This window comes from Leptosomus discolor, chromosome 8 (assembly GCF_034619465.1).
Source record: "Leptosomus discolor isolate bLepDis1 chromosome 8, bLepDis1.hap2, whole genome shotgun sequence".
In the NCBI taxonomy this organism is placed as follows: domain Eukaryota; kingdom Metazoa; phylum Chordata; class Aves; order Leptosomiformes; family Leptosomidae; genus Leptosomus; species Leptosomus discolor.
In genome coordinates, this window is record NC_141398.1 from 35,547,379 (window position 1) to 35,570,075 (window position 22,697).

Here is a 22,697-nt window from a genome sequence, read left to right on the forward strand (position 1 = left end):
GGTTGAAATGGTCACTAAAAGTAAACATAAATAAAACCCAACCATACATAAGAAAATTTCTGCGTATGAAATGAGGCCTAACAAGGCTTTTCTGCAAAGCAAAATAATTTCTAGCTGATCCATCTACTGAAAATCTTTGAAAGTGTCAAAAAAATCCCCCCACCTGAAAACCAAAGAGATTTTGGTGGACTAGTTAACGTTTTACAGTGTTTCAAAAGGCCTTTGATGAAATCCCTAAGCCAGCAACGACTCAAGCAGCTAAGTAATCACAGGGTAAATAAGAAAAGTACTATCACGGCTCAAAAACTGGAGACAGAAAACAAAGAGCAGAATTGAACAGCGAGTTTCTACGATGGCAGAAGGGTAACGAGAGCTGGCTTCGGGGCTCTGGAACATGTCTGGACCCTAGAAAGAGGGCTGTATTCTGAGGTAGGAACACTTGCAGCTGTTGTAATTATTTCAGTTAAACAAGACAAGAGGGGCCTGTGGTGATGAGGAAGTCCTAAGGAAATAGAATGGATCATGTAATGGTGAATTCAGTTCAATATTGAAAGTGCAAAATAAGGCATGTTAGAGAGGAACATGAGCACTGCTTCCAAATCAGACAAGTGCCAATTCATCTGAAAAAGCAGAAACTGGGCATTTATGTAAATATCTACGTGCTATTTCTAATCCTGGCGAAGCTGTGGTCAGAAAACAAATAAGCTAATAGAACATGGGAGGAATAAACAACATACTGGTTAATACCAAGTATTAGAATACCTCTACATAAATGAATTTTTCTCCTCTGTCATAATCTACAGTATATCCTACCTCAGAAAAAGTGACATGGACAAGGCTGGGGGTGCGTTTGGGGGACAAAGGCTTTTATAAAAAACACTTGTTTTGATAGTTTTGAATTATTTATCCTAGGACGGTGGTAAATGACGGGATAAAAGCAATCAGAGTAGCAAAGAACGACAAGAATAAAGCACAGAAACACCTGCTCTCCTGTCTTAACGCGCAAGAAATAGGAACTTGATGGTGGCAATCTCAAAATGGGTGACATGAAATATTTTTGCACAAATGCCAAGTGAGCCACTCGGGCAGTAGCTATGGCAGAAAATTTATTGAAATTCAAGAGTTAAGACACATTGTACACTTATGAATATAACAAATATATAGCCCTAAGTCTATGTTAGCCAAATACTGTATTTTTAAAAATAACCTCTATATATTAGAAAGCAAACTTAGCTCTAGTAGGAGATAGCCTGCCAGGGTGATTGACCCTGGGGCACGATTCAGCATGTTTTGACTTCCATCCTAGGCATTTCTACCCTTGTATATTTCTCAGCTCCTTTTGATGGGGAATTTTTAGACATTTTCTCCAGCCATAGATGCTCCTAGAGAACATGGAGAGGTCTCATGTGACAGGATATTTCAGTGACTATAGGCCAGAAACATTTGGCTTCTTACAAGCCTTTGTGAGTGTCACACCTGCATTACCTCACCAGCCATTTCACACACGTGAAGCATAATTAACCCCCTCTATTTCCTGCTCCTGTGCTTGTTCTCCAACAGGCTGGCAGCCAGAAATGGTTCGTGAAGTGTCCAACGCCTCAGGTTCTAAACCTGCCAGTGAAACTCCCTTCCTCTCCTGATGTTCTCAGTACCACGCTCGCCTGTCTGCAGATGTTTCTCTTTTGTTGATGCCATGTCAAAGTACCAGTGCAGGCAACTGCTGATTAATCAATGACATTTAAGTATAGGCGAAAATACCCCTCGGAGCAGAAACCAAAGGAGAAAGACCACACACAAAGCCCCGCAGGAGCACTGCTCTGCTCCTCCCATCCCCCTCAGCCCAGGCATTCCCAGGCTTTCTTTGGGCCACCCTGCTCTGCTCCCGGTGACCCTTCCCTGTGCCCTGGCGTGGCCCCGCTACCGGATGCGAGGCGGGCGGCACAGACGAGCCGGGCCTGGCAGGAGGCAGCCTCCCAGGCGCCGGACCGGCTCGTCGCCATGTCTTTCGTCCGCCCGCCATCACCGATGGCAGCACAATCCGCCCCCCTGGCTTCCCTCAGCGCTTCGCCACCGCCCTCGCGCCTCGCGCCCGCCGAGGGACGGAGGCTCCGCCCCTTCTCCCCGCCCTCGCTAGCGCGGGCGGGGCGGGGCGGGGCAGGGACCCGAGCTCAGCTGACTCGGGGACTCACGGCGGCGCCTCGCGCCGGGGCTGGAGAGGGAGAGCGCGCGCGCGAGACGGGCGGTGGGGGGAGCCAGCCCCGCCGCGGCGCCTGGCGCGCGCCCTCCGCCCGCCTCGCTTCCGCCCGGCGCGCGGCGCCGCTACTGCTCTCCCCGCCTCACCCGTCCCCTCGGCCCGGCCTGGCCCGGCCCCGCCGCACACCGCGACGCCCCCCGCTCCCATCGGGCAGCTCCACGGGCCGTCGCCGTCGTCATCATCGCCCCCATCCCGCCCCCTTCCGAGACGCTTCGGTTGGGGGTGACCCGCCGGCAACAGCCGCCGGCGGCCGCCTCGCTCCGCAGCGCCCGGGCCTGCCCGTCGCTCCGCCCCGGGCCCGTCCAGTGACAGTCGCGACCGCGGGAGGTGGCGGCAGAGGAGGAGGCCGGAGCCGGGATGTCCGGGCAACAGCAGCAACAACAGCCGCCGCCGACGCAGCTCCCCTTGGCGGCCGCCGCTCCCCCGCCAGCACCGGGGATCCCCGCCGCCGCCTCCACCACCACCACCACCAATCCCGGCCCCGCTACGGCCGCCGCACTCCTGCTCCATCCGCCGCCGCCGCCGCCGGCCACCGCTGCGCCGCCGCCACCCACCGCCGGCGGCAGCGGGCCCGCGGCCCCGGGGGGCGGCGGTACCGGGGCGGCGCTGGGCCTGTCGGCGGGGAGCAGCAGCAGCGGCACCAGCGCCCCGGCGCCGTTCCCGCACGGTGACCCGGCCCTGAACGAGCAGGAGAAGGAGCTGAAGCGACGGCTAAAGAGGCTCTACCCGGCTGTAGATGAGCAGGAGACGCCGTTGCCCCGCTCCTGGAGCCCGAAGGACAAATTCAGTTACATCGGCCTCTCCCAGAACAACCTGCGGGTGCACTACAAAGGTGAGGGCCAGCCCGGGCCGCCGTGACATTCCCCCCCCCCCCCCCCCCCGCCCCGGCGAGGCGCGGAGGCCCTCCCTCGGCCGGGGGCTGCAGGGCCGGGGAGCGGCGGGCCCGACCCCCCCGTCGGGCAGTCGGCACAGAAGTAACAATAACAGGAAATAACACACGCTCCTCTCCCTCTTTCTTCTCCTTCTCTGTTTTCTAAGCCCCTAAATTGCCCGCAGCGTGGAGAGAATGGTCTTGTTTTATCTTATTTCAGCTTTATTTTCGCTCCTTTCCCCTCCTCCCCGTTTCTGTCGCGGTGCAGGGCGGGGGCGGGGGGGCAAGGGGCCGCCCGCGCCTCCTTACGCTTCTGGAGTGGGCATTATGTAAACTCCGAGACTTCATCCGTGGATTCAGGTATCGCCAGAAGGTTTGGGTCTGAGGCAGGAGAATAAAGGCGAATCGGCATGACGTGTCCTGTTTATGGTAATGAGCGAGAAAAGAAGTGGCTGGCTTTTTTTCTCTAGAAGAGCAAGGGTTAAATGGAGTTAAGAGCAGCAAGCGTTAAGCTATTAAACACGGAAATGACGGGAGGGGAGAGCATAGAGAAAAACACGGTTTATTTTTAAACTGTGAAAAATGAAATTAAAGTCACTGGTAATAGTTTTGCCTAACTGTTGTACAAACTACAATTTGAGGGAAGAAATAGGACTTACAATATTACTTATAATATTTCTGCCTAGATGTTTCATAGTAAAGTTACTGATTTTCAAAGAAAAGGTAAAAATCAGAGTGCGTGTTTGTAGTAATTGTCAAGACGCAAGACGCACAGAAGAAAGACTTGTGTTGACTGTTATGAAATATCATAAACCTGGAAACGTAAGTGTACACTGACCTGAAAAAACACAAACACCTCTGGTGTTCTAGGCCCAAGTCCTAAAGTAGAAGTGTTGTGGATTCAAAACCACTTCTGAGCTGGCTGTGAATAACTGGATCTTTTGTCAAATAAACGTAATGGGAGGGGGGACAAAAAACCCAACCTTGCAATTGCACTTTCTCGGAGTTTACAGTGGAGAAATTAAAGTGAAATCTCGATAAACGTGTTACTGTTTAATCGGAGGAGGAAAACAGCAATACAAACACATGGCAGGATTTGGCTGCCATGAAAGGATTAAATGTACTCTCAGAGACTTTTTTTTTTTAATAGAGAGGCTTTATTACTATACACAAAATAGTCTGTTAAAAATGCTAAGTTTAATGCACCATACAAAGATAATAAAGGAGGTTGATGACTATAGAGCAGGTTTCTGGGAGGGAGGCACTGAGTGATTTAAGGACATGTTATTTAATACTCAGCTCTGAATTTCCTGGCTTTTGTTCAGTGTTTTATGTCCTTGTATTTTTAGAAGCCTTTTGTATTTTCTGGTGCTTAGTAGTGGCGGGTTGGTTTTTTTTTTTTTTTTTTGTATGAGATGATCATAGCTTTATGACCATCAGGTCCTTCTGCTGGGTTTGTTTGTTTTGACCAACTCTTTTTGCTCGTGAAATTAGAATTTAGAGATGGGACCTCTCTGGGCTGTCAGTGTAATTGTAGAAGTGTGTTTTCAAGCTTTCTTTGTGCTATCCCTGTTTTTTCCACACTTCTCTCCTTTGCTTTAGTGTGAAAAGAAGAAATTCATTACCTCAACAAGAGGCTCAGCATGTTTCTGAAGTACAGGTAACACAGGCAACACTAGATACTCTACCAGAAGCCATAAAGCACAGTTAGTAGATTATAGTAAGAAAATACCTTTACTCTAGCTCTTGAGTAATAGTAAGTGATGAAGGCTGAAGAGTTCCTAGATTAGTCCAGAGGACTGTGGAAACAAGAGGTGCCAATGTAACAGGTATACACTTTTCTTTCTCCTAACTGCAAATGGGGGTGAGTGGCCTCTTAAGTGGCCCATCTTCCTGGTAACTTAAAGAAGGTGGCTATTAGGGCAGCCCCCTGTGTTTGTTCCCAGCCTGACACCTGGAGCTGCTAACTGGGCTAAGCAGTGACTGGGATTCCTACCTGAGAACTGGGGGGAAAAAAAGCCCACTGAAACGTCTACTGCCTTTTCTCCCTCCTGGATCATTCAGCCCTAAGAATACAATAAAAGAGAAGAAAATGAGGAGGTTCAGTGAGGAGAATAAGGGATGGTAGCAAGTAAGAGTGTGCTTAGCACTGTGAAATGTTTCTACAAATCAGCTGCAAATAGAGGTCTCGAAAGAAAACATTCAAAATACCTCCTTGTGGAATATTGGCACTTTTCAGTGCTTCTGAGTTATCTAAGTAGTCCTGGAAGAAGGGGAGATGTTTTTGTTGAAAGGAAATTTGAATTACACGTTGAGTATATATAAAGTTCTGTTATATTGACCAAAATATTCAGGGAAGGGAGAGAAGACAGATCTGTCCAAAGAAGTCAGTAATCAAAGGCAGTTCTTACTGTTTCCTGTTACTGTTGTATAGGTATCTTACACACTTAAGCTTTCTCTGATTTCTGGCTATAGAGCTGTTTTTCTGCAGTAATTTCCTCCTGTCTGTGACTGGTAGGCAGAAAGAAGGTGGTAACATCAGTGCTTTCCTTCCACCCTGGACATGCTGGGGATACTTTTCTCTGGAAAAATGGGCGTGGGGGAAACAGAGCAAAAGCTTTCAGACATTTTTTCATATAAATAGCTTATAATGTTAATGGGCTGATGTATTGCGAGCAGTGATATTTTTGTTTCGTTGGTTTGTGAGAGGAACGATTTTGAGGATTCCTTTCACTTTCTTGCATACCACTGGACAACTTGTATGGAAACATGAGCTGCAGTAGGTGTCTCTTCCTGCCCATTGCAGCTGTGATGCTTTGCATACTGCATTTCTGGACCTGAGGCTTTTCCCAAGCATCCTTGAGAGTGCCTAAGAATCAAAACTGCCTCAAAACCAGGCTTTGATCAGGCGGTGGTTTAAAGAAAGGAGTACAGTCTAGCATCTAGCTCTTTAAATTTTGTTGGGGGTTGACAAAACCCGAGGGTCAGTCCTCCTTTCTGTTAACTTTCAGGATCATTGTTTTCTTAGAAAAGAAATGGAAAACGTACATGGGGAGGTGGCTGAAGGGGAGCTGCGTTGGCTGCTATGTTGTTTACCACAGCAGGCTAATTTCTTTTTGCAGTGAGCTATTCTGTTATACTTTACAAATTCTGACTCTTGATTAGGAAGCTTTGTCAAAATTTGAATATGAAATAGCCTATGTGTTGGCATCAGTGATACTGTAATACATTAAAGGCTATACCCAAGGGTATTTTTGGTTTTTAGATGGACAGATGTACATTTCTGTGTTGCTGCCAGTTAGCTGCACAAGCCGATAGAAAGCTAACACTGTCCTAGTGGCTGTTGTTCGTGGTAGATCTATGTGAGGGAAAGACAAGAGAAACGGTATCAGAAAAAAATTTATCTTGTTTCACTTAAATGTAATGTTAACAGCTCTGAGCTGTAGGTAAGTGGTAAAGAGAGTACAAGGGTTCAGACAAGTATATGCTACATGTAAAGCAGTTACAGCACAAAATATGTGGCTGTTAAGGTGAGACATCTTTAAAAATATTCCTACATATTTCTAAAATATTCAGAATTATCACATAGGTCTTGTTGAAAACTGGGGATTTCATAAATGCTGTATGTAATACGACTGTTCCACCAGACAGACAACTTCAGTTTTTAGCAGCTAATAGTCTATGGTGTGTAGTATAAGGAGATAAAAATGCAGACTCAATGTAGATTGTAATCATGGAAGAAACTATATCCAGAATTAGGTAAACAGGCTAAATAATCAGTGCTAAAATCATGGAGAGTCCTATAGTAACTTCACTTAAGTTAGTCTTGTCACAATTGTCCAAAAAAAGCTGAGGCAAGTTATGCAATTTTGAGTAAGCTGCCATTCTGTGAACTTTTTCTAGTTTATCACAAGCCAGAAGATCTTAGCTAGACACTTATAATGCACTTGCCTTTGAACTGTCTCTAGTGCCAGATTAAAAAATCCCAATCAAACAAAACTCAGACTCTCTTGTTTTTCAGTGCAAACTATGCATCCCAATTTCTATAACAAACAGAAGGGGATTCTGCGGTAATAGTTGTGTGTTGTCATTCAGTGATACAAGGATGGTGTCAGTTTTTCTGGCAGAAAACACTTGAAGTACATTCAGTACAGTGCAGTATGCCCGTTTTGGACACCTTTGTAGCTCTGAGATGCCTTGCTTTTTTTAAACTGGGGAAAAAGTTAAAATAAAATCAGTAATTTGGACACATACCTTTCTTTCTTGTCTCAGTGAAGCTTCGCTAATGAAGTCAACAGAAGATTAGGCCTCGATTATTTTATTTTTGGCAATATGAGCAAGTAACTGAACCACCTGTTGGAAATAAACTGTAGTTCAGCTTATGTAAACTTAATTTAAGGATTTAAACTGTATAAACGTGCTTTTGTCTAGGTAGACACTCCCATAGATTTCTTTTGGACTATTTGGTGCATATGCATTACACGCTTAGATTTAGGTTCAAAGTTTATATTTTTGAAAGCTGAAATGGCTTCTCCAAATGCAGTTTTATCTGAATTGGCTTTTTTTCAAGTAGATGGAATTTAAATTTAGATTAATTTCAATATAATTTTGCTAAAGGACTGATGATGCCACTTTTAGTAAAAAACATCAGTGTGAATGACTGCTTAAAAACTAAAATAAGGCTTTACTCCTTAAGCATGGTCAGCTCATGGGTCTTAAACACTTTTAATGAGAGGCCAGTCGGAAACAATTCTGGTAATTGAACTTTCCTGTGGTCTGTTTTACAGTGTAAAGCTTTGTGCACCTGGTTTCCCTTCTCTGCCCCAAAGCATCTGTTCATGGAATTCTATTTTTAATGCTGAAAATGATTATTTTTTGGCCTTAAATAATACATACTTTAAAAGTATTCTTTTAAATACTGTAACTGTAGCTTGTGACTGTGGAAGAGGTCTGTTTTAGTGAACATAGGGCAGTGTTCATACGGTCTGCTTCAGGCGTTTGGAACCTCCAATTGAGAGGTTCAGAGTTTGGTGTCAAAGTTCCTTTTTATTCACAAGCAAGGAAGCGGGGATTCCAGTTCCCAAAGGATGTGGCAGCAGTACGTAATATCAAGTTAATGGACCGCTGAGCTCAGTGTTCCATCAGTGACAGTGGCCTACAGAAAAATCTAAAAACATCTTGGCCATGTATGGTGTATCTGTGTTTTTCCCTTTCAGTTTCCAGCCATTTTAAGCTGAAGGACATCCTGAGCTGAAGGCAGTTTCTAGTTAATTTCTATTCTAGAAGTTTGCCAGCATCCACTTAAATGCTAGCATCTATAATATCCTTTGGTAAGAAATTTTGCAGTTCAATTACCTGCTCTTTAAAGAGCCTTATTCTTGTTTTAAAGCTGGCACTAGTATCTCTTTGACTCCTCATGTAATCCAGCATAGGTTGGTAGTACTGAAAGTCTCATCTAGTGTGTTGAGACAATGTAGAGGTATTTGGGATATTTGAAAGTAGTTAACTGCTTGATGCTGTTGAATTTGCTGTTAGAAGTAATAATGGTATGTGACTACAAATAAAAGGAGCATACTCCAGTAGTAAAATGGGATTCAGAGGAGATTATACGAAAAGGACAGCAGTTCTGAATTTGGGATGTCTTCTGTTTTAATGGGATGAAAGTAGTTTTGGACGCTGACTTCCCCAAGCATGTTGCTTCACCACATGAAGTGTTTGGCAATAAGGTATCCTGTTACTTCTGCCCGTGTGTCGACCTCTTCTTTGCAGTGTGACAGCTGTGCGTGGCTGTGTTGTGAACTGGATCAGGGAACTGATCTGCTGCTTAAAAAAAAATCTGCTGGGTTTCTTAAAGCCCGATCAGCTAATCAAGCTGGTTTGTGGTATGTCCTGGCAAATAGCTACCTGGATTGGGGAGAGGATGGGAGAAGGGGACTAGTTCCAGGAAGAGATGCTAAGAATACCTCAACTTGGTATTGTTTCCAAACACTTAGATTGTGATTTCACAAAACAAAGTCTGCTGGGTAATAGATCTACATTTTCAATAATATTTGGCTAGTTCCTACTACTTTAGTCTTCTATGTGGAAGACTTGCCCAAATAAGGAGACTGACTCAGACTGAAACTACACAGATTGTCAAGTGCATAGAGTAACCAAGGGAACCTCTTTGCAGTCTATTTTAGAGTAAAAACCTAAGGACATAAAAAAAAACCCCTTTCCTTCCTCCCCCCCACCCCTCCCCCCCACCTAATGCATCATTTAATCAGAGCTATCTGAATTTAAGGGATCTCTCAGGAGTTTAATCTTCTGCCATGAAGTTTTGGGTGCCTTTTAGCTGAAGGATTTCTGCGTGCTTAGGAATGATAATCTAATTTATAGTAGCAAAATAGTGAGCTACCAGCACTTGAAAACCAAGCAGACCTGTGGAAGCTCTAAGGTTATGTACTTGGTTATTACCTTGACTGACACAGCATGATGAAATAACTTAAAAGTGGTGAACAATAAAGCATGCATGCTGTCTTGTGTATAGAGGAGGAAATCAGTGGTTTTTTCCTCATGTGAGATTTCTGAAGACAAAATGCAGAAGGTAGATAATAAGCTTAATATTGTAAAACCTGTGAGGTGATTGAAGGATCTTTATATAAAAATGTTCAGTAATGACATATTGAAATCAGCAATGCATTTGCACCCAGAAAAGCAGGATAGTTTGCTAGTTGCCTTAAGGTAGTAACACACTGAGGTGAACTAGTTCACATCAGAAAAACTTTGTAGGTTAAACTTAATCTCAAAAAATGAAGAACTTGTGCTGTGCTAGCAAACGTGGCCATGGTGAAAAGGGGAGTTCTCCTTGGCTGGGTATATGCCATTTGGTAAGAGATGGTTGGTGCTAGCTCCACAGGCAGATGAGCGTTTACTGATTTATTTATCAGCGTTTACACTAGAGGGCTCTGTGGTTAGAGGTTCAGTAGTGCAGGTCAACTGTACCTGATCTTTCTGGCTGGCTATGCTGTCATTTACACTGCAGTTTCTTCCTCGCCGTGTGACCCAACTTGCTGCACATGAGACACGATTAATCTGTGCCTGAGCAGTAATTCCAGCGTTAATGCCACTGGACGGAGTGTATTATTTATTTTTTTTTTTTTGCATATGCAGGTCAGTTGCTATGCAGGGAGAGTAGGCCTCCCTGTCTGGGCTGGAGATGGGAGCTGGAGTGCTGCAGCCCAAGTAATTCATACTCACAGCACACTCAAGCCAGTCATCTCTTCATCGTGCCTCAGATCCACATGGGAGAGAGCATGGGATCTGCGTGAATTGTTCTTATGGCAATGACAACGTGTTCCTGGTTGCTGCCTTATTGAAATACCTCTTGTCAGGATCCAATATACTTTCCACCTTGCTCTTTTTTTATTTTTATTTTTTTAAACTATGTGCTGTGACACTGCGTGTAACTTTCACACAAAAATTGAGAGATTTTGGTGTGCCTGGGAGAGATTGAGCTTGCTTGAACAAGTTACTGCTGAAACCAGTCATCTGGCCAAAAGCCTGCTCCAGGTTGCCTTTAGAACAAAGGGCTGTGAAGAGGGTGACGCATTCAGAAGAGTTGGTCTTAGTGAAGTGAAAGTGGCTCTCAGGTTTAGGTTGAAAATCCCTAGAGTAGACAAGAGCTGGCCTTTGGCGTTCTTGCGGCAGAGCTGCTACATAGTAAGCCTTGTAAGAAAAAGGAGTAGGAGGTGCATTTGCTCAGGTGCAGGCTGTAATGCTTAATGCTGTCCTGAAATAACACTCAGAACATGGAAATGAATTATGGCTCGTGCATTCTATATAATGACTGATGTTTATTCTGCGGGACATTAGAATTAAAGTATCTTAGATAACTTGGAGATTCAGAAGCACTAAGCATTAGATTAAACTCTCTTATGTCATATTTTGGTGTATAAAAATGAGTAAGCCCTGTGAATTTGAGGAATCATACAGGTGGGCTTTTGTCAATTATGTTACTTAGTGCAGTGAAACTTTTTCCTGGTTTCCCTTCAAATAATTGTAGAACCTTTTAGAGCAGTATACCCAGAACTTCTTGCGGCATGCTTAGTTGCAATGTAGGTGCCTACAATGAAAACTTAATGTCCTAAGAAAATATTCTAGCGTAAAAATGAGGCTGATTAGAATATCATGTATTGTTTGCTCATTACATAAGCCTTCTGTTCTGAGTAGTTGTATGTATACCTTTGAATCATCTTCTGCAATTACCTAAAATACAGTTTTGTTATGTTTTGAATGCGATTGTTTTTCAGGTCATGGAAAAACTCCAAAAGATGCTGCTTCTGTTCGAGCTACACATCCTATACCTGCAGCCTGTGGCATATACTATTTCGAAGTTAAAATTGTCAGTAAAGGAAGAGATGGGTAAGCATTGAGTGCATTATTGATTAATTATTACTTGAAATACTGTCTCATATCATCTTTCTTTCAGTCACTAGATATCTTTGGTATCAAAACTTATTTTTATATTTCACCACTTTTTATATCGCTTAATTCCTTATTTGTGAGAAGTTGCACTCTGATACTTGGTTGTTTTAAGGGAGTTGATTGTGGTATTTAATTGTACACAATAAACACCATAACAGCATCTTCTCATTTTCTCTTGACAGAGAAGTTAAGGTTTGAATCACCATAGTTTGACCCCGCTGTTACCTTTAAAGGTGCTGGGTTTTGACTATATGGCTTTACAGACTTTCATGTAATTTTTAGGAAGTTTTGAGGATGGGCAGCAGACCAACTTACCACCTCAGTGCAGTATTTTCATGGATGTCATGTCAGTTTTATACCAGAAAGTTATTCTTAAGGCTACTTGTTGGTGAACAGTAGTAAGAATAAAGGGGAATGTTCTGAATAGGCATCTGGGAATTTGTCACCCTATGGAAAGAACAAGAGCTGATGAGTGAGCAGCTGCTGCTTCCCAGCATCCATCTGAATTATGAATCTGTTGAAGCGTGGATGGTACCACACTTTTAAGTCTACTGAGACAGATAGAATCTCACCTGGGAAAGTCCTGAAGTGCTAAGGAGATTTTTGCTAGACTACTTTTAATTCCTTTTCATCTTTCACTGCTTTTGGTAGAGGCTGTGTTTTAATCCTGAGACATTGTGTTGCATATGTAGGACTACATGAGCAAGACTTCTTTCCAATACGCTGTAGTACGTACTGTGGTTCTGTGTGAAGGTTCTAGTCAGGATTGAATGCCCTTGTCCTAGGGACCGTACAAACATGTTGCGGATGCTTATGTCCTGTTGTGAAAATAAATCTTAAGAGAAAAGTACTATGCCATAGCTCTATGAAATTCAGTACCTTTGTCTTTTCTTTGTCTGTCTTGCTGCTGTTTCTTTCTTTCATTTTTCCAGTGTTCTGTTAACCTTCTGTAAGTCAGAAACAGCACTCAAACTTTTCTGTTTTGCTTATAGTATTGTGTAGAGATATTTTGAAAGAATAGCCTCTTAGTACTGCTGCTGCCTTCCTTGTAGGACATTTATGAGTTTGTTATCAGTTCTGTTCCCAAAAGTTGTCTCTGGGAGATTTCTTTGCTATGAAAAACTTATGTCTGTAGTTGCTTTGTCACGCCGTGAAGACCTTATTGTTTTTAAATCAGGATGATAGAAATTAGTGTTTCAAGTAATGTTTTGCTATCAATTTTAGGAACTCTTTTTGTGAGTTTTTAAACATTTTTGAATAATTGCTCTGCTGTTGTCAGTTAAGGAGATTGTGATTTGTGGCTGATGCACATGTCTCTTCCTGAAATGTATTTCTACCTGCTTAGTTTGGAAGCTAGCTTTTTTGAAGTGATGGATTTCAAAAGTGTCTGTGTATGGGGATGTCGTTTTACATAGCCCCTCTAACACTTTACCTTAGACTTCTTTGTGTTGCTTTTTAGTAATCTCTAGTTCAGTAGGCTGCTTGGGGCAATCCTACAGAAGCAGAAAACACATTTGAGTGAAGTGTTTCAAGGTTTTGTCCTTTAAATGGTTGTTTGTGAGGTGTACATAGCTAAGACTTGTGAAGTTGCCTTCCAAGATTGCTTCAAAAAATGGAGGGGTACCTTTTTCAGTTAATGGTCAGACATACTGCCTTGTCCTTGCTTCAGCCTTGTGACCTTCTTTTAGTGTCACTTTATGGAACGTTAGCTGCATAATGAGCTGAGATGTTAATTTTTTTCATTGTATAAGATAGTGTGGATGCTGGGGAATACTGTGCACAGAGCCAAAGCCAAATCTTTATCAGCTTAGCTGATAAAGAGCAGGAGTTGACATGTGGAACCTCACTGGATGTAATGTGTGTGTCTCTGGACCCTGTTTTCAGGTCCAAGAGGTCTTTGACTAGATGCTCTGTGAATCTCTTGTGGTTCCATGTTATGCTGCATTCAAACTAATAAATTCTTCTGTAGTAAGTAAACTGGGGAATTTAATGCAGAGCTATATAAGTAGGTCTATAGAAAGTTTGTGTCTGGAAGGGTTTATTAGTTCTTTAGTTCTTTCTCACTGCCTGTTCTGTTTCACCTGGCGTGTTCCAGATATATTTTTACCATTCTTTTTCTTGTTGGCATCTGGTAATGGGAACAGAGTTCAGGAAGTCCCTATCTGTAGAGGACCAGCATGTAACTAATCGGGTCAATTAGTTAGAACACCTTAGTGTTGCAAAAGCATCTATTCTCAAGGCCTGAGTCTAGCTGTGGAAGCACTATGGCTGTATTTTATAGTACTGTTTAAAATAAATCCTAGACAACCCAAGGCAACTCAGATAGCTATCTGCAAGCTGAAGTACAGCTTTCAAGTTTCATAAATGTCAATGGATAATTTAATGATGTTTATTTGGAGTTCCCTTTGATAGTAGCCTTTACTAATTCTATAGATATATATTTTAATAAACTCAGCTTAAAGTGTTTAGTTCACATACTAAACGGGCAGGTCTAGCAGCATTCTTGCTTGCGCGCTTTACTTAACGTGACTTGCCTCAAAAACCTACTCTAGGAGATTTATTTTTTGTGCTACTGTAGCACTTGATGGCACGGCTCCTGGAATATGATCTTGCGTATCTCAAAGTTGCTGGGCAATCGCAAAGATTATTCTCCTCCTCTTAAGGAGCCTTTTTTAGTATAGGGCATGAATATGGCATGGCTTCCAGTGCGGCTGCTTGTAGCTGTTTGTGTGTGAGATCAGCATTGGTTTTATAACACTAATGATCTAGGTCATTAAATTCTTTATGTATTTGGGGAGTACTGTCTTGAGTAGGAATTGAAGGTGTGTAATACGTTAATTCTGCAGATATTCATGATGATCAACTTCTAGGTGTTATGGACACATTGAAGAAAGCCCAAAAGCAGGCTTTCTGGGATGTAAGAAATGGGCAGGGAGGTTGGTGTGGCAGAGCAGATGAGTCAAGTTGCTTTTTGATACCTCAGTGCAGGGTGACAGGGCTGTGCAGCAACTGATGGTAACAGATGAGAGGAAGGGAAGTGAGAATTAAAGTTAATAAAAGTAATAAGGTTGAACTATCATTCAGACAAAAACTGTCTTGGTATTTGTTGTACGGTGTTTGGTACAAAGAGTCCTAAGATCTTTTATGTGCTGCTGCAGTACAGATATGTGAAATAATTATCTTAAGTGTTTTTAAATTCTTGTTAAAAGTACTAACTGGCTGTCGTGTTGCTCTGTAAATATCTTCTGTTACTCTTTATTTCTTCAGTTTTCTTCCTTAATTTCATGTCTCCTTTTGCAGTCTGAGGACCTCTATTTATTTACATTCTCCTTTTATACTCTGTTTTATTTGGCTCCATGTGGAATGTTGTGGACAGTGTTATGAGCAATTGGAGATGATAACAGTAGATGAGTAATGGGTATAAGTATGGGGAACAATACCAAGGTGATGATTACAAAGTGTGGTAGGAAGGAGAGTAGTAACTACAAACTACCTTCCATTATTTTATGTTATAAACAGCTTATGTGTGTATGAATTACTCAGTGATCATCCATTTCTACATGAATTTCAGTCTTAAGTTTGTTGGTTCTTGTGGTGAATCTCTTCACTTCTTGTCAAGGCAATGGTTTTTGAATGTTTGCAATTCTTACTCTAAACCGTAGTTTGAAGATTTTTGTGGCAAATTGGCCATGAGAAGCAGCAGTCTCTGAGCACTCATTGAGTTCACTTCCCTTGTCCCAGTTTGTGACTGTTTGTGTGAGCTTCATGGTAATCCCGACTGGGGATTCTCCGAAAGAGTGACTTAATTTTTAGCGGGCTTCATTCCCCAGTGTGGCTGTCTCTATCACTTCATGAGTAGCTGTGGCAGCAAAAGAGAGGGGAACTTGGGGCAGAAATGAGCATCTGGGCCCAGGAGAGTGGGAATGCTACTTTTGGCCATGGTATCAGCTCATGCTTTCTTAATTTTAGTTTAAGTACAGCTTTCTGGGCTTTTTTAATCTTTCACTAGGATAAACTTTCTGACTGATTCTTTCTTGGGGAAAATACCTTTATCCTCAGTGTCTTGAATTTCTGTCCATTCTTTATCTTATCTATTGATTTGTGAATACCTTCACTAGCACTGGGCAAATGATAGTGATGTAATTTACTTTTAGACAGTCTTCAGTGCTTTTAGAACAGCTGAGAAAGATGTATACATAAAATGCAAAATCATCTAAGCAGATGTGCTTTTTTAAAAAAAAAAACAAAACAAAACAAACCACAAGGATTGGAAATGGTAAGCCATCTAGAAGGAAAAATAAACTAAGTTTAGGAAGGCTTTAGTCTTTTAGCAGATAACCATGCTCACAGAAGTGTAAGCGAAGTGCTATTTAATCTGTGGTGTGGTTGTACAGATGCAGATCTTCATGGGCATGCTTTATATTGCATGTGTACGTTCTGCTAATTGTTCTGCACTAAAATAAAATGTCACTACAGCAACTCAGGCAAATAATCAGTATACTTTTTGATGAAGCAGTGCTGATAAGGCTTTAGACACCTGTTGGATTATGGCCGGTTTTCAACACTGGCCATACAATCAGTCATCTGTTGTTTTGCAGTATTTTGTAGTATGTGTTGCATATATGATGAAGTGGGTGAAGAAATAAAAAAGGAAAAACTATCCAAAACAAATGTACCATGAGAATTAAGTTGGAGTTTTGCTGACACCCATGCCTGTGGTTTAGCCTGAGCCGTTTTAGTGCATTAGTGGTGTTTGTGAAATACAAATGGTTTGTTGTCTTCTAGAGCATGGGTCTGTAGCTCTTTAAACAGAAACCATCCTTTTTATTGCAGATTGTTTCTGTTGCAGTAAGTTGCCTTTTCCTTTTGCATCCAGTATGCCCATTTTCTTGTTCATAACAGAAGCGTAACCCAATAAACAGAGTACAGAACACCAGTTGCTGTTTCATTTGTATTTTTGTACACTACTAATCTAATGTAAAAACTTTGTGCAGTCTTAAGACCTATTTATATAGTTTTGATACGTCCGCAGCAGTTATTTGTTACAATAACAGGCATTTGTTACAATGACATGCCAGCTTCACTCTGTCTCTATTCACATAGAAGTATGTCTTGTGGCATTATTAGTCGAGTGCTTGTGTATAGAGCAGAACTTGGTACAGTCTGAAGTAGCTTTCTTGCTTTAGTGTCTTCATTTGAATTGCAGCAGCTGCAAGAAGAGATTAGATGGTGAATCAGCAAGTGTTTCTTTTCTTAAACTGTAGCAGTAATTCACTTTTTTACCTGAGAGAGACCACACGTTCGACAGATATGAACAGCAACTAAATATGTAAGAGGATTATTTGAGGTTAGTGTTTAACTGGTCAGAAACATGTGGCACTGGAACAAGAGAGTTTTATTCCTTTGTTTTCTAAAAATGAAGATTTCTAATTTAAAAAGAAGGTCAAGAGAATGTATTTAATTTTTGGTCTCTGCTTCTTCGAAAATCTTTTAAAGTTATTTCTTATGAGGTTCATTTGCATAAATACAGTGTATAGATGATAATCTTACTGCAGCCTGGACTTAGATTACATTATTGCCTGTGCAACTATTCTGACAGTATCGTTCCCAAAAAGGCTTTAGTGCTTAGGGAGAAGTGTTGCAAGACAAAATTGTGCAACCTCAGAAAGTGAGAGGTATGTCAGTAAATTATTACAATCTTTCTAGGAACATGTTACAGGAATAACAGTTTCAAGCACTCTGCAAGATGACTGCCTGACTTTGTTTTGTTTTTTCCTCTCTATGTAGAACCGGATTAATCTGAAACCTGGGTTTATCATGTTCAAAGTACTGTTTCCTTGGAAACATTCCATAAAATTAAACTTGTTTTCAATTTGAAATGAAAGACTCAAACAGTCCATGGCATATTTTGAAACATTTAAATAGAGAAAAAATTAACAGCTCATTTCTTACTGTGATTGTGCAGACAATAAGAATCTTGGATTAGCATATTCCAACAAAATTTTAATGCAGAGGAACTATATTCAAGATGAAATTTAGATGCCCTTTTAGTGTGCTATATTTCTGACCTTATAGTACAATGTCAGTGAAGACAGTGTAGAAAACTATGGGAGAAGATTTTTCAAACTTTTTACGTCCTTGCAAGTCAGTTGCGAAGGCCTTTTAGAAGATTGAATCTTAAAATTCTGACAGATTTTGCAGTTTTTTCTACTTGTACCCTTTTCTAAGATACAAACTTAATTGTAAAACAAACTGCACTTGTATAGCCTATTTTTTTTTTCCACAGTGTTAATTCTTCTTTTCTTAGTAGTCAACACATTGGAAACATTAGGATGTTTTCAGCTGTGGCCAGCAGGTCGAGGGAGGTGATTCTGCCCCTCTGCTCTGCCCTTGTGAGATTCCACCTGGAACACTGTGTCCAGCTCTAGAGCCCCCAACACAAGAAAGTCATGGGGCTCTTCGAGCGAGTCCAGAGGAGGGCTACCAAGATGGTCAGAGGGCTGGAAGACCTTTCCTACAAGGACAGGCTGAGAGAATTGGGCTTGTTCAGCCTGGAAAAGAGAAGGCTCCAGGGAGACCTTCTAGCAGCCTTCCAGTACCTGAAGGGGGCTACAGGAAGGCTGGGGAGGGACTTTTTACAAGGGCCTGCAGTGACAGGATGAGGGGTAATGGTTGGAAGCTGGGAGAGGGCAGATACAAGGAAGAAGTTCTTCACCGTGAGGGTGGTGAGACACTGGCACAGGTTGCCTAAGGAAGCTGTGGATGCTCCATCCCTGGTAGTGTTCAGGGCCAGGTTGGATGGAGACTTGAGCAACCTGGTCTAGTGGGAGGTGTCCCTGCCATGGCAGGGGGTTGGAACTAGGTGGTCTTTGAGGTCCCTTCCAACCCAGACCTTTCTATGATTCAGTTGCCTGATTTGTGTGTGTAAACATGTGTTTAGTGCTTGGACTTAGGTTCCTTCCAGATATTATGGTAACTTAGGTTTTAACACTGGATGGTTGAAGTTACTTTCTTTAAATGTATAGCATGTAGGTGATCAGATACCAGGTTGGTTATTTACTTTGATCATCAGCAAAAGGGCTCCAATTTTGAAGCATGATGTAGCAGTTCCCCAGGTTATACTGTCTTTAATAGTACATGTAGGCACAGTGAAAGTCAGAAGGAATTTGACTCTCTGCAGATAGCAGGTTCCTAATGAAATCTCTGTAGTAGGGAGGCTATTACATTTATTACTTAAAGATATGCTAAATTATTTTACTTGTCTTTACAAATACGGTATGGAGGGGTTTATTATTTTTTTTTAAAACTAGAGAAGTGGTTATTTAGTGCTTTAGCCGCTAGTAAGTTTTCTGAGGTACCTGTGGTTTGGTATAGTTTTTGAGATTCTGTATTCCTCTATGGAATGGTTAGGATAGGATATAATTAACCTGCATTCTGATTATTATGAACTTCCATATTGAATGATCTTCCATACACCTTCAGTAAGTGGCTAAAAGGTCTAATGAAACAGTTTAAAATAAGAATCAGAATTGTATATCTTTTACATGAAGTGGGTTTTTTTCTTTTTCCTTATGTTTTAGCAGTCTCCAGTTCTGTACCATCTCTTACCGCTATTTTTTCCTTCTGTTTGGTCCTGTTTTTTTTTTTCTCACACTTGGTCTATTCAGGCATCCAAGCAGAAACTTTAGGCTCCAGCAAAAATGTGAATTTAGCTCTTTGACTGGAAAGATACTTGAGGAGAAAATAGTTATTGTGAGCTTGCTGCTGCTTACACTTTTCACTGGAGAGAAGCCTAGGCCTTTTGGTGTTAGTGGAAAAAAATAGGTATCATAGTGCCTATATTTTTGACATTGACTTTTGTTTTGTGGCAAGAAGTTGAATCTTCAGCGAATTTTAGATTCTATAGTTTTGTTGTATTCCTAAAAATTTCTATATGACTTGCAGTTGTGAAACGTAAACTAGAAGATGTGCTGAGGCACTAGAATGGTAATCTATATCTTTAACGAATCAGAACAAGAATAAATACAATTTGAAATGAAAAATCAAGAGTATATAAGATGCATTTGCTTTCTTGGTCCTTAATGCCAATTTGGCTTCACTTTAAATTGGTTTTCAGCTATAGTATCTTATTTCCATCTCTCCTGGGATGGTTTCATGTATCTGTGAGTGGTTTGACATGTTTATAATCTTATGAGCTCCTGCAAGACTTGAGCACTTTAATGAGGTGACAATTAGCAACTGGTGGGACTGAAATGCTCAGAGAGAGTGGCTTCTTAATAAAAAGGGTCCCAGGCCACTTTCTTCTATCTGCCTAGGTAAGTGGTCCTCCCACCGCAGCAGTCAGGGGTGTTTATGGGTAGGGAGCTGAGGTGGAGGCACCGTCCGCAGGTACGGAGGGAAGTGATGAGTGAGGTTGCATCAGAACCACGCCATTATTCACCCTCTGCAGTCTCAAACCACACTGTGTCATGTCCATTTTGGGAAGATGCTGCATGTCGGAGTGAGCATGCTGCTTCTTGGTGTTGACACCTCCGTTTCCCAAGGGCTGCTGTTACGGGGTGACGTAGTCTAAGTGGACCTGTTCTTCCTGCCTGTGGCTGTCTCCTAGACCAAACCCATTCGTGTGACAGGACAGCAGGAGACGCATCGTGAACTGGCTGAGGACAGTCTGGGCCTGCGTTGCACCTGGTGAGAGCATGGCTGCTCCTTGTGCTGCCCTGCACTTTTGTTGTAAACTATGGGAGGAAAATGCGCAGCTCTGCCGCCCTTGTTCTGAGCTGGATGATATATGAACCTTAAGGAAGCAAACAGGAGGGCAATTTATGTAACTCCTACCACTGAAGCAAGTCTTCTTGCAGACAATCACTCTGGACCTAAATATGGGCTAAGCTTCTTTAAAAACCAAACAAAAGTCTTTATGCCTATGAAGCTTACACCTGCCAGGAAAACGAAAGTAAGTTACATGTAGTGATTTGGCATAAATAAAACTACTGTTGATGAATTTTACAGTATTTTAAGCCTATCTGTCATGGTACTGTTTTCCCCCTCAATTTGTAGTTTACTATATCTAATAGAACGTGACATTAGCTATCCATCAACTATAACAAATGATAAATTAGCTTAATTGATGAGCCTTTAATTTCACTCACTTCCAAACCATAAATTGTAGTCATTCCTTTTTCCTTTTGAAAGATGTCTAGAGGAAATGCGTTAATTTTTTTGAAGTATTTTAATCTAATTTTCTTGAGTTTCTGTGAAAACCAAGTCTCCTTGATGAAATGGTGTTAGCATTCCAAGTACTTGTAAGTGAATCCCAGGGAAAAATATATACTGTTGAACATCAGTCTTCTGACTGAGATGGTGTCAGTGCCTCATGCCTTCTAGTCATTGCCAGTGGGTAAAGAATCCTTGTTCCCAGCTGTATTAAATACAGTAGGTCCGTGTTTACAGTTGTTACTGAGTTGAAGAGGAGGCTCAGAAGATACGATATCTGAGGGAGAAAAAGCAGATGGTACCAAAATGTTACCTAGGTGATGGTTTTCTATCTAGCATTTTACATTTTTGTGTAACCTTAATCTAGTTTCTGGAAGAATAATGAAATGAAACTTTGATTGGGATGAAGGGTTTGTTTAATACGACTCATGTTGAAAGGCTTTTTGCAGTTGGTGGAGTTCTTTGTTAATATTATTTTAAAAAATAAATTTCTTTAATAAATTCTCCTTGACAGGAAACTTCACAATAACAGATTTTCAGTCTTTACATGAGAATCCTTCATGCAGCAAACTCTAGACTATGCTAATAACAATTCTGCCTTTATTATTTAAGAAAAAAAGCAAGGATTTTCCACTTGTTGCTTTCATGTATAATTGTTTCGTTGGCTCTGCTGCTGCAGTGGTGCCTCAGTAATGTAAATAGCAATGCAGCAAAGACTAATCCTTTTGTTTGTTGCCCTTTGCTTCACCTCTTCAGTGCCTCTGAATGTAGTTCCATTTCATGTTGGTATGTTGGAGGGGGAGAGGAAGACAGTATCATACATTAGAAATTACCAGATGAGGGCTTTGTAAATATCAAAGATAGAAGCAGGTAAGGTAACTGTTGGAAGTAATCAATAGAAAAATCAGAAGGCCCAGTACACAATTAAGCATATGACTTCTGAGATTTGCTGCTCAGTTTCATACTGTGTGAAAGGTATTTAACATAGCAGGTTGACCTCTACTTCCTGGTGGAGCAGTTGCTTAGAAATTGCATTTTATGGGATGGGAATACAAAAGTCATGTTTGTTGACTTAAACTATTTTCAAATTGGCATGGGTGATTTTTTTTTAAACAATTTATTATTTCACAACAAATTTATGTTGACTGATTTGAATTAGTGTCAAAATTGGTGAAAGCCTAGCTCTTCGTTATGCTCTTTTTCTTTTTGGATTCCTGTCATCTTGGTCATGAAATGATTTTTTGCTTAAGAAACAGAAGCAAAATTGATTTTACTAACTTCAAATAGTGTGATTTGGGGCTGGGGAGATTATTCATTTCAACTTTCTAGTATTTCCTGTTAAATTGTTAACAATTGTACTTTATACTGCCTTTATTAAAACTAACTTTTGTAAAGCTAAATTGACCTAGCCATAAGACCTAAGATTACTGGTTAGTATAGTAAAAATATTTTCCCTCTTTAGTTTGCCAACAGCTAAGTGACGCTGGTAAACTTCTCAAGACAGCATTCTGCTCAGTGACACAGGCCTTTAATGTTTCAGTGTGATCTTTTCATAAGTGCTGTGCAAGGATGCCTTTTGCTACTGAAATAATGCAGAGTTTTGCATGTATTTTGTAAAACTACTCGTTTCAGATTGTCTGCAAAACTCAGTTAGGTATGTTGAAGATGATGAAAGTGGTATGTGTGTAGCTTTACCCCTACTTTCAAAATAAGGCATGGCCTTTGGCTTTCTTCATTCATGGTTTAAACTTTATGGCTCGTGTCGGTATTCTCCACAATAACCTAGGATGCCTAAAAGAGAAGAAAGTTGTTTTACCTCCTGCAGGGACAGAATCTGTCTGTGTTAAACCAGATATGCTAGGAATTACTTTTCAGCTGCCTTGCTGTTATTGG

General features: G+C 41.4%; 1 protein-coding gene across 1 annotated transcript in view; it reads left to right on the top strand.

The window, feature by feature from the left end:
- Window positions 1-2,611: 2,611 nt before the first annotated feature.
- The window catches only part of RANBP9 (RAN binding protein 9), a 39,666-nt gene continuing 19,580 nt past the window's right edge, over window positions 2,612-22,697 (top strand). Inside the window, exons 1-2 of the mRNA XM_086469636.1 lie at window positions 2,612-3,086; window positions 11,417-11,528. Of these exons, the coding sequence (XP_086325762.1) occupies window positions 2,612-3,086; window positions 11,417-11,528 (587 nt within the window). The remainder of the gene's footprint in view (window positions 3,087-11,416; window positions 11,529-22,697) is intronic.